The following is a 15040-nucleotide window of genomic DNA, read 5'->3' as shown; positions in this document are numbered from 1 at the left end:
TCAGCAACAGGTGTGGCTGAAATAACCAAATACACTAATTTGAAGGGTGGTTCACATACTTTTGGCTATGTAGTGTATCAATAAGATACGAGCTGAATGAGCCACCTACGATTGTTGCCAGCTATCTGACCGTTCAACATCCACAATTCTTCTTCAGGCCACATCGATGCGCGCACATCATTAGTCCTCAATTTGGTATTTCCTGCCATCTGGAAGCTAGAACCATTGTGGAGAATTGCGCAACTCTAATGGTCAACATTTTTCCACCTTGTGGACCATTTGAGTGTGTCGAAACAAACCAGGGCTTATGAAATGTGAGTTCTGGCAGAACTACAAGAAGTTGTAGCTGGGAAAACGTATTTGAATTAGCATAATTTTCACTGCATGGTTATATTATGTATTGTTACAGATCATAGGGATTATCTGTCACAAATGATATTAGCAGTTTGATAGAGAATTCTGTGTCCCTTGGATGCCTGTCGGCTGACACTGTAGGACAGGGGAAACCAGGAGAATGACCCAGGAAGCCGACATATCCCGTTGAACCCCAGAATCCCTACGGATTCATATCTCGAGCAGCCATCGCTACTGGGACGCAGAGTGGACTGGAGGAAAGAAACCCAGAGCCATATCAGTGGGGGTGATGTCCAAACAGAAGGGGAAGGAGTAAGGGAGGGAGTATATGGAGCAAAATGCAAAGCCTGGGGGATCAAGTTCCATCCTTCCTCCTGAGATTTCTACCTGGTTACTTAAATTTGAAATGGTGGAGCTGGCCTGCGCTCATCAGTCAAGGCGGTTTGGGGTTTATCTGGACTGGCCAAGAGACGACCTGTGATTCTACCTAATCGATTCAGAACGTGGGTCAAGTGTCCCTCCTTATGCATTCCACATCACGTTCACGGAGCCACACTATGCTGGATTTAGGATTCACAGATCTTCATCCTCCATCACTCTGCAAGCCGGACTGACCCTCAAAAACAAACAAAAAAAATTGACTTCCTGAGTTTGATGCTGATATTAACTTTGGATAAATATCAGATGTGGACAAAGCTTGAATATCATTGCAGAGGGTTATCTTTTGTTAAACTGTTGAAATAGATATTTTGTACTCTTACTCAAGCTAAACTCTACAAGTTACCAGTGAGATCTTATATTTGTTAATGTTGTATGCACAATATTTACCAAACGGCGTACAAACAAAAAAGGTACATTTACAACATTTTATTGGTTCCAGCGCCATGTATATACCATGGCTAATATGCGTTTGTATAAACATATTTAAAATAGAAAACTGCAATGTATAAAAATGTTCACGTAAAAAAGTAAATATTAAAACAAAAGCAAGAAAGTAAATATAAAAACAATAGCAAGACAGCAATCTGATGCAGAGTCCTTCATTTGCCAGGCATTTTTTTCAATTCAGGAGAACCTTAATTAAATTTTTTGGGGCAAAAGAAAAATGGACAAACTATTACACATCATAAAATGCCTCGCACATAAAAAAATTATATCAAAGAAGCTTAGTACCTTTCTATACAGTGAAAAAATACAAAACAGGACCTTTAAAATAAGTTAACAGGTCTCCGAAACAATCCTTCTAGAAAACAAAAATGTATAGTTGTGATCAGTGCATGTTTTAAGCATGTATACAAAGCACTTTTAGACGAATGTCTACGAAGAAAGGTTTCTCCCACTCTGATTGGAAAAGCTCTGGTCGTGATAGGATTGGATGATTGATGGGCAAATGGAGCAGTAACATTCAGACATCTTTGATAGGAGTACAAAACTGTTCATGACAGGATGGCCTTTATAAAATAGCTAGCCTATAATGCTACAACTTAGATCAGTTACCTTAACTCCAAAACAGCATGTTGAAGCTAATTCAGGGTCCATATACTACCACGACTATACTTTAAAACCAACCAAATATTTACCTTCAAGGCAAGGAAAACTAGGGTTGTGAGCAGTGATTCCATCCACACTCCAGCTAAACTCCACAAGTTCAATAATGCCACCGCTGGCCCTTTACCTCGTTTTGATCATATCTAACAGGGTGACAGACATTCGATTTTTACTCCCGAAGAGGTTGTACCTTCATGTCCCGTTTGGCTCTGGGAAGAAAATGTCCCTTTTGTCTTGTCCATTTGCAAACATGAGTAACAGAAAAGATTCAATTGGGGTGAAAACCGTGCCAACGTTAACTGTCATTAGTTTCTAGATTAAAATGTTATAGACAGCATTTGACCTGCTAAGGCAGAATAGAAGTCCTCATTGTAAAAAATAGTCATTTTAATCCATAGAGAAGGAGAAGCTCATTGGATGTTGATCTCTTCTCGGCTGGGTCCTCATTTGCGACCAAATTTCCTAGTTGTTAAGAGTCTCGTTCTGCTCTTGTAGACGCTAACTAGAGGCCAACCAGGCAGAGTAGGATAGTCCTGGAGTGCTAGACACACAAACTCAAAAGGCCAATACATGCATGCACAACAACACCAACAACAACGTGTATACGTACCTCACGTACACATTTGTACACGACCGCTCTCACACACACACACACACACGTCACCTCCCCCCATTGATAACACATTCATACCCTTACACACAAACTGTGCACCTGGGCCGTGTGTGTTACACCTTGCTCTCGGAGGGCAGTTCGCTGAGGGCAGAGACGATGTCATTAAAGCAGGCACGGTCCTTGGGGCTGGAGGCCCAGCAGCGAGTCATCAGCTTGTACACCCGAGAAGGACAGCCCTGGGGCAGGGGCAGCTTCCCCCGGCCCTCCCTCAGCTCTGGTAGAGGGAAAGACGTGAGAGAACGACATACATGGGGGTGAGAGCGCGTGAGATGCAGGGAAAGATGGAGGGATAGAGAAATAAAGACTGAGGGAAAGAACATGTGGGGGTTAGAGTGAAACTCAAATAGATGGGAAACAAAATAACATTTATACCTCACTATCCTTTCACTCATGACCAATACTCTGAAAGGACCAAACAGGAGAGCGCAATAAACACCACTGCAATGTCAACATGTGAAAACTATGTTTTGTACTAAAAAAATAGATGGGATTTTAGTGACATATTGTGTGGTTTTAAACAACTATGAGCAGGCAAAGGATAAAGCAACCCATTAGGAGGATGACAAAATATGTGACCCTGGAATAGTGCTCTTCTACCTCTACCCCCATCTGGGGTGAAGCAGCATCCTTCAATAACATTTCCAAGATCCAGTTTGACTGCCCTCACCTTCGAGGACCTTGTCGTGGTCGAGCGCAGCGTGCGGCAGCTCCCCCAGGCTAAACACCTCCCACATGAGCACGCCGAAGGACCACACATCCGTCTTGGTGGAGTAGTCGTCCTCAAACACGGCCTCGCTGGGCAGCCAGCGCAGAGGGATCCATGCCTGCCGGTAGTGATAGTACTCACTGGAGGGGAAGAGGAGGAAGAGAGGATGGGAGAGGAGAGGAGAGAGTGATCTTTGGTCATTGGGTGGCGCCACAGTTAATTTAGTCTGTCATACGTCATCACTTTACATATCACAAGTCTCTTTAAATGGAGACTTGCTTTGGGAAACCTAAATTATCGATACAATTATTCTATGACTGGATTCATCAAAATTAATCAAAACCTTAAATGTGGTTTTCAACCGCAAGGGATCTTTCCTGGTTAAATCAAGATTTAATTCAATGTAATCTTACTCGTTGTAGACATCCTTGCTGAGCCCCAGTGCAGACACCTTGACCTGTCTCTTGGCACTGATCAGACAGTTGCGGGTGGCTAGGTCCTTGTGGACGAAGCGCTGATTGGATAGATGCTCCATCCCCCGGGCAACCTGCAGACACACCCCCACCTGAGGGAGAGAGAGTGGGACATAGAAAGCATTAAATCACTGTGTTTTCAAGCGTATGTGTGTCTTCACGTGAGTGAGTTAGTGTGTTTAAGCATTTTAATGGCTTTTTAAAATCACATCTTATGGTTAATCTGTTTCTCCTTCTGAGTGGTCCAACAGGCAGTGAAAGCCAGTGGCATGATGCAACAGGAGATACTTACTGTAAGCACCAGCTACCAAATCCTGGCCTACTGCACTGAAGCCACGACCTGTTTAAGATGCTAATGTATGCGTTCTTTTGAGTATGTGTGTGTGTAAACTGACCTTCTGCTTGGTGCTGAGGTGATGGGACTTGGGTTTCTCCTCCTTGTTCTTGGACATCTTGAGGTATTGCTTCAGGTCCCCCTAGGAACATATACACAGGTCTGGGGTCGATGCTAAATCATGGATGATTTAAAAAAGGGACACCCACACACGTTTTTTACTGCACTGGGGTCAGTGTGTGCGTATGTAGCTCATATTTTAAATCTGTATTTTATCAATGCATTTTATCTTAATACACATGTATTTCAATGATACAATTGACTGCCATGTAGAATACATAAAGTGTGTGTGTTTGTAGAGAGTAGGGTGAAGTTAAGTTGCCCGTAGACACTGATCTTGGGTCAGTTTAGCATTTCCCCTACTAATGGTTAAGGTTTGGGGGAGGGGAAACTGTTCCTAGATCTGTACCTAGGAGAAACTTCACCCCAGAGCCTAAGCAAGTAGCTCCATCCTTACCAATTCAGCGTACTCCAGTATGAGGTAGTGGGGCTCGGCTTCTCTGCACATGCCCAGTAGGCGCACCAGGTTGGGGTGGCCCAGCTTGCCGAACATCTCGATCTCGCGGCGGAACTCCAGCTGCAGGGTCTCGTCCCGCGTCTGCAGACTCTTCACCAGCACCACTGTCTCCTCCTCATCTTCACTGCCTCTTCCTCCTGCCGACATGATGCCCTTGGCTTTGGCCAGGAACACCTCGCCAAACTCACCTTTCCCTGTTTAGAAGGAAATCAGTATGATTGTATATAGCCTTTATTTATACAGGTAAGTCAACTAAGAACCAATTCTTAGTTACAATGACAACTTTTCCAAATTCTTATTTACAATGACTGTGCGCACATGCATTGCTCCATACCCAGAGTGGTGATGGTGGTCAAGTTGGCGCGGGGGTAGGGCCCTTTGTCGTGGCTGCTGTGGCGCTTGTTATTGGCGCTGCTGGCCGTGGTGCCCATGTTGGTCAGTGCCACCTCCTCCTGGATCTCAGCGGTGGCCTGCCCGTTGGTCTGCACCGTGCCCCCTGTAGTGCCAGGACAAAATGGCATCCTTCAATACCAGTAACTAAACATTCTGATTGCTTGTACATACTCTTCTTATTTCTAGGTACAGAAATGTTAAAGCAACACAGCCATGGAAATGAAGTATCACTTGAAACAGTTCCGTTTTGGAAACTAACTCCAGAGGCTAACACACAGTTGTGGTGTTAACATTTATTTATTTTTGCCGCCATTTATTGATATCGTATAAAAAAATAATTGCAACTGATAACGAATATTGACTTTGCATATCGGTGCCCGTCACTAGTAATACATGTACATGCAGTACAACAACTATACATATTTGTAATGTTTTCAATAAAGTTCAACTCAATTCTCCTCACACTACCATGAAAACCAGACACTACTGAATTCAACTGAATGGAATCGACTGTGAACGCTGACCGTTGAGGTGCTCTGTCTCGGCCTCCTCTCCCTCTGGGCCCTTTAGTCTCTTGGCGTTGCGTCTCTTCTTGCAGTAGAACATCAGGCCCAGGACGATGATGATGTAGGCCACGGCGGCGCCCACCGATAGGCCGATTGTCTGGATCATCTTGTAGGGCGCCTTTTCGTCCTCTTCCAACGAGTGGTGCACGGGCTTCTCTGTTGGCATGCAGACACACACGAAAGGGTCAGGTGATGTGCTTCTCTATTGAATTAAAGCCTATTGGAGTCTATTGAATCACCATCTCAGCCTCAGATGTCAAGTGGACACTTCAAGACGGCGCCACTCAATTACATCCTTTGTACATCCTTAGTACATCCTAAATGAGACATTGCAGTGTCGAAATGTTTCATTTGTCTTGACCCGGTTAGTGTAATTACACATTCAAGCACCAAAAGGTATTTAGTTTGGTGCTCCATTTGATTTCCTCCACCTACCACAACCACAAAAATACTGTAGACAGCTGCAGCAGGCACACAAAGTTTATCAGTTTATCTCCTGGTGTCTTACCTACGACATAGAGCTCTGCCGATGTGTGGCCGATATTGCAGCTGTTGCCAGCGATGCATGTGAAGCTTCCCGTGTCCTCCACACTCACGTCGTGGATGACCAGAGAGCCGTTGGGCATCTTCTGAAACCTGGAGAGAAAAACAGCAGAGGGGACAGGGGTGAGGCCGTGGCTGCAGTCAATTCCTTTCCCTACTTTACTCCAGTCCTATTTCACTCCCTTCCCCTTGACCTTGATCTGAGGGGTCTCGAGGTATAAGGAGCTTCCAACATATTGCATTTACCTTATAGAACTGCAAATAATGAAATGTTCGACCTAAGGGAAGGCATAGGAAGGGAATTGGGACTGGCTTATGGCAATATGGCAAAGGATAGATGGGTTCTTATCATGGTAGGGAAGATGTCACTAGCAAAACACACTATCCAAACATTCCATTTAGCACGGTGTTCAGAACAAAAAACCCACAAATGAGAAACCAAATACTACAAAATGACTTTGGGCCTTAACAAAACAGACAGTTGTGGTTCTCTACCTGCTCTTGCGAGGCTCCAGGAACTTGTCTTTCTTCTTCCACTGGATAAAGGGCTGGGGGTCGCCGGTGGCCTGGCAGTGCAGAATGGCTGTGTGGCCCTGGTAAACAGTGGTGTGCTCCGGCTCCATATTAAATGTTATATACACTGGGAGAGAGAGGGGAGAAGGAAATAAATAGTGGAAGAGAAGTGTTGGTTAAGATGGATTTAGTTGCGTTGGAGTCTGGAGACAGCTTTGGTGATGGTGGCATTAGCACAGTTGATGAAATCATTGGTAAAAAAAACTAGAAACATTTGGGGATTGTCTACATTAGCTGTGCACAACTTAGTTCTGCCATCTTCGTTTCTAAACGTAACCCTTCAACTTAATTACTGTCACAGGTTGGCTGGAGCATACATATACATTTTTCACAGGTAGAAATCAATCTCTGGTTAAAAGTAGAGGACGACATTCAGAAGACCCTTGGTCTGTGTGGTGTCTGGTTGAATAGGTGGCAGCTTTGTGGTGTGTCTGTGACCTGCATTGGTGCCACTAGTGTTAGTGGAGGGATACCTGCTACGGTGAGCTGCACGGCGGCTGTGATCTGGCCCTGCGGGCTGTTGGATGCCAGGCAGGTGTAGTTGCCCGCGTCGTCCCTCGTCACCTTTGCGAAATGGAGCACGCCGCCGGTCTGGACTACATGCTCCGGCAGCTCACTGCCATCTGCAGGGGGCAATATTAGAGATTCAGATTCACGTTTATTGTCCTACAAGTGGAGCACAGCTCTCAGATTATAGACAAAACCCATTTAGAAAACACATTTACATCTACAATTAAACTATAGGTGTAAAAAAAAAAAAAACAGTCCGAAAATCTAACTATTCCAATAAGCTTGGTAGAAACAGTGGGGGTAAGAAATATGGCAGAAAATCGGACTTAGCCAATAAGCTAGGCAGTTATTACCATATTGCTTACACCCATACTATCCTTTGAGATCAACTAGAAGTGTAAAGGTACAAGGGGTAGGAGCTACGAGTTGATTTTGGATTGGATTGAGCAACACAGGACTTAGACACACACATGTACAAAGGCATGCAAGGAGGTCCGCGATCACCCACCTGCTTTGGTCCACTGAATGGTGGGGGTCTCGCGGCCCTTGGCAGAGCACTGCACAGTGCTCTCCTTGTCCAACTCCAGACACTGGGAGGGCTGGGGGGTGGGGGTGAACTTCAGCTTCTCTGGAGGAAGGAGACAAACGTGTTGGAGACCGAGCACAGAGTAGAGACAGACACACACACACACACACACACACACGCAGACAAAGACACACACACACCCCCTAGGGTTTCCGTCAGGAAAATTTGGCACCGGACAAGTGACCAGGAAGACTTACATTTATTGGACATTTGATTCATTTACCGGTCATCCATTTGCGTTATGGCGCGTAACCCATTAGGTCTTCCAGCGCCATCAATAAAGCGATATTGGCCAAGAGAGACATTTACATGTCCTTAAAAACAGCCTATAACTAATTACAAAACACTATTTATTCCTTGTGTTTCGATGTGTAGCATATGCAAAACTGAATTTCTTTATACATGTCAGATAGGCGAATGTCTGCTATACAGATAAATGCGTTCAGAAGGGGGATAATTCGTACATTTTTTATCAGAATATTTTTCTATAAAGACAGGCGCTATATTGTAAGATTATAGGAGTAACTCTGTTAGGCCTAAAACATTCTACCTCACAAGTTCAACTGACAGAGTCAGTTGGAGCGCCGGGGCGCACTGCCTTCATATCATAGGCCTGCAGTGTAATAGGCTACACCACCCCAAACCGTCACAAAAGCTTCTAAACGTTATCAGGGTCATATCAAAAGTAAGTAAAAGAAAATGTCTCAACATAATGAGACACACTTGTGAACTGGTTTAACAAGCTATATTGCAGCAATTACCAAGAAAGGCTACCTTACCTTGCCTACCTTACCCAACAATAGACAGCAATAGGCTAATGATATTTATTTTTACAACAGGCCTACTTAAAACACATCTTAAACTAAATACAGAGCACACAATTAAAAAGACAGATCAAACCTAATTTAGCCAACAAATGTGTGTCAACAGAATGAAACAGATTTAAAGAACTGGTATAGATGAATAAATAGGCCTACAATAACAAATGACATTTTTTAAATTTTATTTAATAATAATGTTCCAACATTACCTCTACCTGAATAGCAAGTTGCAGCCTGCATTCGGCCGCACCTACATTCATCTCATCTTTGTCCACTACAATATTAGAACTTGTCCATACGGAAGACATTCCCCTTGTGGCAGGGATCCAGACTAACATTTTCCCCTGGTGGCACTGGTGCCACTAAGTTTTTCAGTTGGTGGCACCAAACCATGATTTGGTCACACACAAAATTTTCACGGCATCACGCAATAGGACAAATTAGTAGGCCTATCATCTTATAAAGTCATTCAGTGCTTTATTAAAACGTCTATTAAACTACTGAGATGGTATTGAAGTAATACGTTGTTTCATCATCTTTCAAAATGTTTATGTCCAACCATACTCCAGTGACTGTCATGCATTTTGAGTAGAAAATTATACTATTGTTGTTACATTTTACTGTTAAAATAGGGATTCAATACAGATGACTTTGCCTGCATCTTTATGTGATCTAATATCATGGGCTAATTCACCACCTGAGTAAGTGGAAACTCAAAACACATGACCTAGATCCCTAGCTCTAAATTGAATACCCACTGCTAGTAGCCATGTATTAGTCTAACAGTACATTTAGTGTCCCCAGTCGTAACCTACCGCTCAAAGAGGCCTATGCACTCGCAATGGCCAATGCGCAGCTCGCACGCTCCGTTTCTCAAAGCAATATCAAATATCTTGTTTGTAAAATAGTTGCTACTGAGCTCAAAATTGAAAGTTAAGAAATAAAAAGTATATCTACAGAAAAGATGAGAACATCCTCACACCACCGGTGACAACAGGATAGCTGTGTTTCACCTGCAATTGGTTTTTAAAATGTTATACAAATCAGAACACTTTCCCCCCCCTGGGAAAGGAAAGCGTGGCTCTCTCGACACAGCAGCAGGCTCCAGCGAAACCAGTACAGGGGCAAGTAGGCAGACACTTTCATTACAGGAATCATGAGGATAATGCACTTCACTATTTTGAGTGAGGTGAATGAATGTGCAGCTCGCACCGATGCAACCAATACATTTTTTTTAACTCGTACAGACAAAATGAGACTAAATGGTCGCAGTCTGGAGCCCTGCCTTATAGGCTTTTCACTACTCTCTAACTTTCACTTCAATGAAAAAGGCCTCAATCTTCGTAATCAACAGTAGCCTAGGCCTTAAGGCTCCTCTCTCTCTCCTCAGCAGGGCAGCCCCGGACACTTTGGCCGGCTTTCGGGAATTTTATTTATTTAAAAAAAAAACGGCCAAAAGCCAGCAATTACCAGCAAATGGAAACCCTGACACCCACGCATATAACATGACACTCCCACACACAAAAGTTATTTGTACACACTCTCACATCATGGCACTACCACACACCTGCATGCTGTCTCTCTCACTTACAAACTCACACCTACGCATGTGCACACTCACCAAGTACGAAGACCCGGGCCCGGCCCTCCACCCTCCCGGCCTCCGTCTGGCTCCGACACATGTACAAGTGGTTATCATACACCTCTACACTGTTGATCCTCAGGGTCCCATTGGGGTACAGCTTAAAGCGAATGTCCTACAGTCAAAAGATAATGGGTTAACAATAGGTTAAAAAGGTAATGAAAGTTACTGCAGTTAATGCACCTTTATGCATATTTACAGTTATGGGCATTAAAAAGTTAATCTATTGCAGCACAGCAAAAAACATTGGCTTTAAAGTGAATGTAAAATGCAGCGTCAGGGGCATATTTGAGAAATGTATTTCGTTACATGGATTATTGTTAAATGATTCTTAAATGAACTTGAACCTTGCGTAACATTACGCGAGAATGTCACATTAACAATGTCCAGAACCGTTTGTAAATATAAGTATATACATTGAGTGTACAAAACATGACATATTGAGTTGCACCCCCATTTCCTTCAGAACAGCCTCAATTGTCAAAAGTGTTCCATGGGGATGCTGGCCTATGTTGACTCCTGTGCTTCCCACAGTTGTGTCTAGTTGGCTGGATGTCCTTTTAAATATTGTCTAACCCATTTACCCTCTGAATGGAACACATACCCAATGTGTCTCGATGCTTAAAAGTCCTTCTTTAACCTGTCTCTTCTCCTTCATCTACACTGGCTGAAGTGAGTTTAACAAGTGACATCAATACGGGATCATCGCTTTCACCTGGATTTATCTGGTCCATCTATGTCATGGAAAGAGCAGGTGGTCTTAACGTTTTGTACACTCGGTGTGTAGTAGTTCTTAGTGTATATTCCCACTTCTTTTCAGAATGACCAGGACACAGTTCGAACCTGGACTGACCTCGGTGGTGATGGGGATGAAGTTGCGGTACCAGGTAACCTCGGGCTGGGGCGTGGCACGGGTGTGGCAATGCAGGTACCCAGGGAGGCCCTCCTCCAGCTGGCTGTCCTCTGGCTTTGTCACCCACTCCGGAGGGGCTAGGGGATACACACATTTAGCATCTCTTCAAAAGTAGTGTCTATACCCAATACATTTCAGCGGGTGCAGGTCACAACAAACACCACACTCCTGAAGAGCCACAGTCCTTCAGAGTTTTGTCCAACTCCCGCCTCAACAGTGAAACATCTGGGTCCTGTTCATTAGGGCACACTATAGCAATATGTTACAAAACCAGAAATTAGCTTTTTTTTTATTGGACAAGTTTACATACTACCTCCCTGCTTCAATTTTAGACAGTTTCCTTCCGTATTGACCACAAATCCCCTTTTCACACCATCTTACTGACCTGATCCAAACTGTGCTGATTCTGATATTTTCATTTCACATTGTGCTTTTCATCAAGGTTCCAGAAACAATTGTGGATGTGTAACCAGACCAGCTTGGTTTGGCTTGGCTCGGCTCAGTAGTATGAAAAGCCTTTAGGGTCTTGGTCAGTCTTGAGGTCTATACTCACTGGCCACGGTGACAGTCAGCTCCTGCCTCCTGGTACCAGCCTTGTTCTGGCCCACGCAGGTATACAATCCTGAGTCTTCCCCCTGGGTGGGGCTGAAGACCAGCTCCAGTCCGTCCTGGTAGACCCTGCCCTCTGAGGGAACGCGTTCCCCGCCCCACTCCCACCACACATCGGGTTCCGGGTGGCCGCGAGGGGGGCGGCAGGATACCCGCTCCAGGGAGTTGGCCGAGAAGACCCGGCTCTGGCTGGGGCCCATCTCCTCAATTTCTGTAAGGGAAGGGAGTGATAGTCCATGACATCAGAAAAAAACAACATGAAAACGAATATCTTGTGTCCTAATCATGAAGGCAATGCAGTACACCACTCAACTGTAGAGTGGAACTGTTGACCTTGCCGTGCCAACCCAGCTAAAGATAGTGCAGATTAGTGAGGGATAACATTTATTAATGGAGTTAAACTGTGACAGGGTTCAGTAAGTTAGACATAAACTGAAGGATTCAAACTGAAGGATTCAAACAACTGTCTTGAGGTAGTGTGTCAAAACTGTGCATGCCTGTGTGTGCACTCCCTTACCTGCTAGGTTCACGGTGGCCTCCAGAGTGACAGGGAGTCCGCGGGGCCCTTTGGCCACACATTTGTAGAGCCCAGTGTTTCTGGGTTTCACCTGGGTGATGAGCAGGGAGCCATTGTTCAACATCACCAACCTAGGGAGGGAGAGAAAAGGTCACAACAAAATACAGACTTCATTATGAATATTTTCTGGAAAGTTGGCCAACTCAGGAAAGAGGACCCGTTGTTTGTTTTGCATTTTCTGTATATTTGTACATTTTTAAAAGGACTCTTGGAAGAGATACTAATAAACATTAGCGGTTTGCAGAATTCACCTCAAAATGTCGACATGCATCCAAAACATTCATTAACACAACATGCACAAGCACACAGCCTTATAGTGGCTGTATATGGTGGAGCCGTCCTCAAAACTGTAATTCACATCTAGGAGACTAGACTAATTAATAGCGAAAACATCAAAAACTATGAAATAACACATGGAATCATTTACAGTGCCTTGCGAAAGTATTCGGCCCCCTTGAACTTTGCGACCTTTTGCCACATTTCAGGCTTCAAACATAAAGATATACAACTGTATTTTTTTTGTGAAGAATCAACAACAAGTGGGACACAATCATGAAGTGGAACGACATTTATTGGATATTTCAAACTTTTTTAACAAATCAAGAACTGAAAAATTGGGCGTGCAAAATTATTCAGCCCCTTTACTTTCAGTGCAGCAAACTCTCTCCAGAAGTTCAGTGAGGATCTCTGAATGATCCAATGTTGACCTAAATGACTAATGATGATACAATCCACCTGTGTGTAATCAAGTCTCCGTATAAATGCACCTGCACTGTGATAGTCCGTTAAAAGCGCAGAGAGCATCATGAAGAACAAGGAACACACCAGGCAGGTCCGAGATACTGTTGTGAAGAAGTTTAAAGCCGGATTTGGATACAAAAAGATTTCCCAAGCTTTAAACATCCCAAGGAGCACTGTGCAAGCGATAATATTGAAATGGAAGGAGTATCAGACCACTGCAAATCTACCAAGACCTGGCCGTCCCTCTAAACTTTCAGCTCATACAAGGAGAAGACTGATCAGAGATGCAGCCAAGAGGCCCATGATCACTCTGGATGAACTGCAGAGATATACAGCTGAGGTGGGAGACTCTGTCCATAGGACAACAATCAGTCGTATATTGCACAAATCTGGCCTTTATGGAAGAGTGGCAAGAAGAAAGACATTTCTTAAAGATATCCATAAAAAGTGTTGTTTAAAGTTTGCCACAAGCCACCTGGGAGACACACCAAACATGTGGAAGAAGGTGCTCTGGTCAGATGAAACCAAAATTTAACTTTTTGGCAACAATGCAAAACGTTATGTTTGGCGTAAAAGCAACACAGCTGAACACACCATCCCCACTGTCAAACATGGTGGTGGCAGCATCATGGTTTGGGCCTTTTCTTCAGCAGGGACAGGGAAGATGGTTAAAATTGATGGGAAGATGTATGGAGCCAAATACAGGACCATTCCACTTCATGATTGTGTCCCACTTGTTGTTGATTCTTCACAAAAAAAAATACAGTTTTATATCTTTATGTTTGAAGCCTGAAATGTGGCAAAAGGTCGCAAAGTTCAAGGGGGCCGAATACTTTCGCAAGGCACTGTAGTAACCAGAAAAGTGTTAAATCAAAAATATATTTTAGATTCTTCAAAGTAGCCACCCTTTGCCTTGACGACAACTTTGCACACTCAACCAGCTATGCTGAGCACTTGTTGGCTGCTTTTCTTTCACTCTGCGGTCCAGCTCATCCCAAACCATCCCAATTGGGTTGAGGTCAGGTGATTGTGGAGGCCAGGTCATCTGATGCAGCACTCTCCTTCTTGGTCAAATAGCCCTTACACAGCCTGGAGGTATGATGGGACATTGTCCTGTTGAAAAACAAATTATAGTCCCACTAAGCGCAAACCAGATGGGATGGCATATCGCTGCAGAATGCTGCGGTAGCTATGCTGGTTAAGTGTGCCTTGAATTCTAAATAAAATCACTGACAGTGTCACCAGCAAAGCACTTCCACACTATCTCCTCCATGCTTCAATGTGAGAACCACACATGCAGAGATCATCCCCATTCACCTGTCTCATAAAGACACAGCAGTTGGAACCAAAAATCAGACCAAAGGACAGTTTTCCACCGGTCTAATGTCCATTGCTCATGTTTCTTGGCACAAGCAAGTCTTCTTATTGGTGTCCTTTAGTAGTGGTTTCTTTGCAGCAATTCAACCATGAAGGCCTGATTCACGCAGTCTCCTCTGAACAGTTGATGTTGAGATGTGTCTGTTACTTGAACTCTGAAGCATTTATTTGGGCTGCAATTTCTGAGGCTGGTAACTCTAATGAATGTATCATCTGCAGCAGAGGTAACTCTGGGTCTTCCTCTCCTGTGGAGGTCCTCATGAGAGCCAGTTTCATCATAGCGCTTTGTGGGTTTGGCAACTGCACTTGAAGAAACTTTAAAAGTTCCTGAAATATTCTTCATGTCTTAAAGTAAATGATGGACTGTCGTTTATCTTAGCTTATTTGAGCGGTTCTTGCCATAATATGGACTTGGTCTTTTACCAAATAGGCCTATCTTCTGTATACCACCCCTACCTTGTCACAACACAACTGATTGGCTCAAACACATTAAGGAAATACATTCCACAAATTAACAAGGCACA

At 43.9% G+C, this 15040-nt stretch overlaps 1 protein-coding gene across 1 annotated transcript in view; it reads right to left on the bottom strand.

Annotated features, from left to right (window-relative positions):
• Nucleotides 1-1206: 1206 nt before the first annotated feature.
• Nucleotides 1207-15040, bottom strand: part of LOC139370556 (inactive tyrosine-protein kinase 7-like) — a 38760-nt gene continuing 24926 nt past the window's right edge. The window contains exons 6-20 of the mRNA XM_071110127.1: nucleotides 12339-12469; nucleotides 11766-12032; nucleotides 11153-11289; nucleotides 10279-10414; nucleotides 7759-7878; nucleotides 7214-7363; nucleotides 6663-6807; nucleotides 6133-6260; nucleotides 5583-5780; nucleotides 5000-5161; nucleotides 4606-4859; nucleotides 4150-4230; nucleotides 3695-3846; nucleotides 3243-3421; nucleotides 1207-2789 (exon numbers count right to left, since the gene is read on the bottom strand). Of these exons, the coding sequence (XP_070966228.1) occupies nucleotides 2629-2789; nucleotides 3243-3421; nucleotides 3695-3846; nucleotides 4150-4230; nucleotides 4606-4859; nucleotides 5000-5161; nucleotides 5583-5780; nucleotides 6133-6260; nucleotides 6663-6807; nucleotides 7214-7363; nucleotides 7759-7878; nucleotides 10279-10414; nucleotides 11153-11289; nucleotides 11766-12032; nucleotides 12339-12469 (2401 nt within the window). The 3' untranslated portion in view covers nucleotides 1207-2628. The remainder of the gene's footprint in view (nucleotides 2790-3242; nucleotides 3422-3694; nucleotides 3847-4149; nucleotides 4231-4605; nucleotides 4860-4999; nucleotides 5162-5582; nucleotides 5781-6132; nucleotides 6261-6662; nucleotides 6808-7213; nucleotides 7364-7758; nucleotides 7879-10278; nucleotides 10415-11152; nucleotides 11290-11765; nucleotides 12033-12338; nucleotides 12470-15040) is intronic.

The sequence above is a fragment of the Oncorhynchus clarkii genome, chromosome 17 (genome assembly GCF_045791955.1).
Source record: "Oncorhynchus clarkii lewisi isolate Uvic-CL-2024 chromosome 17, UVic_Ocla_1.0, whole genome shotgun sequence".
Classification (NCBI taxonomy): Eukaryota; Metazoa; Chordata; class Actinopteri; order Salmoniformes; family Salmonidae; genus Oncorhynchus; species Oncorhynchus clarkii.
This window is presented reverse-complemented; position numbering and strand designations above follow the sequence as displayed.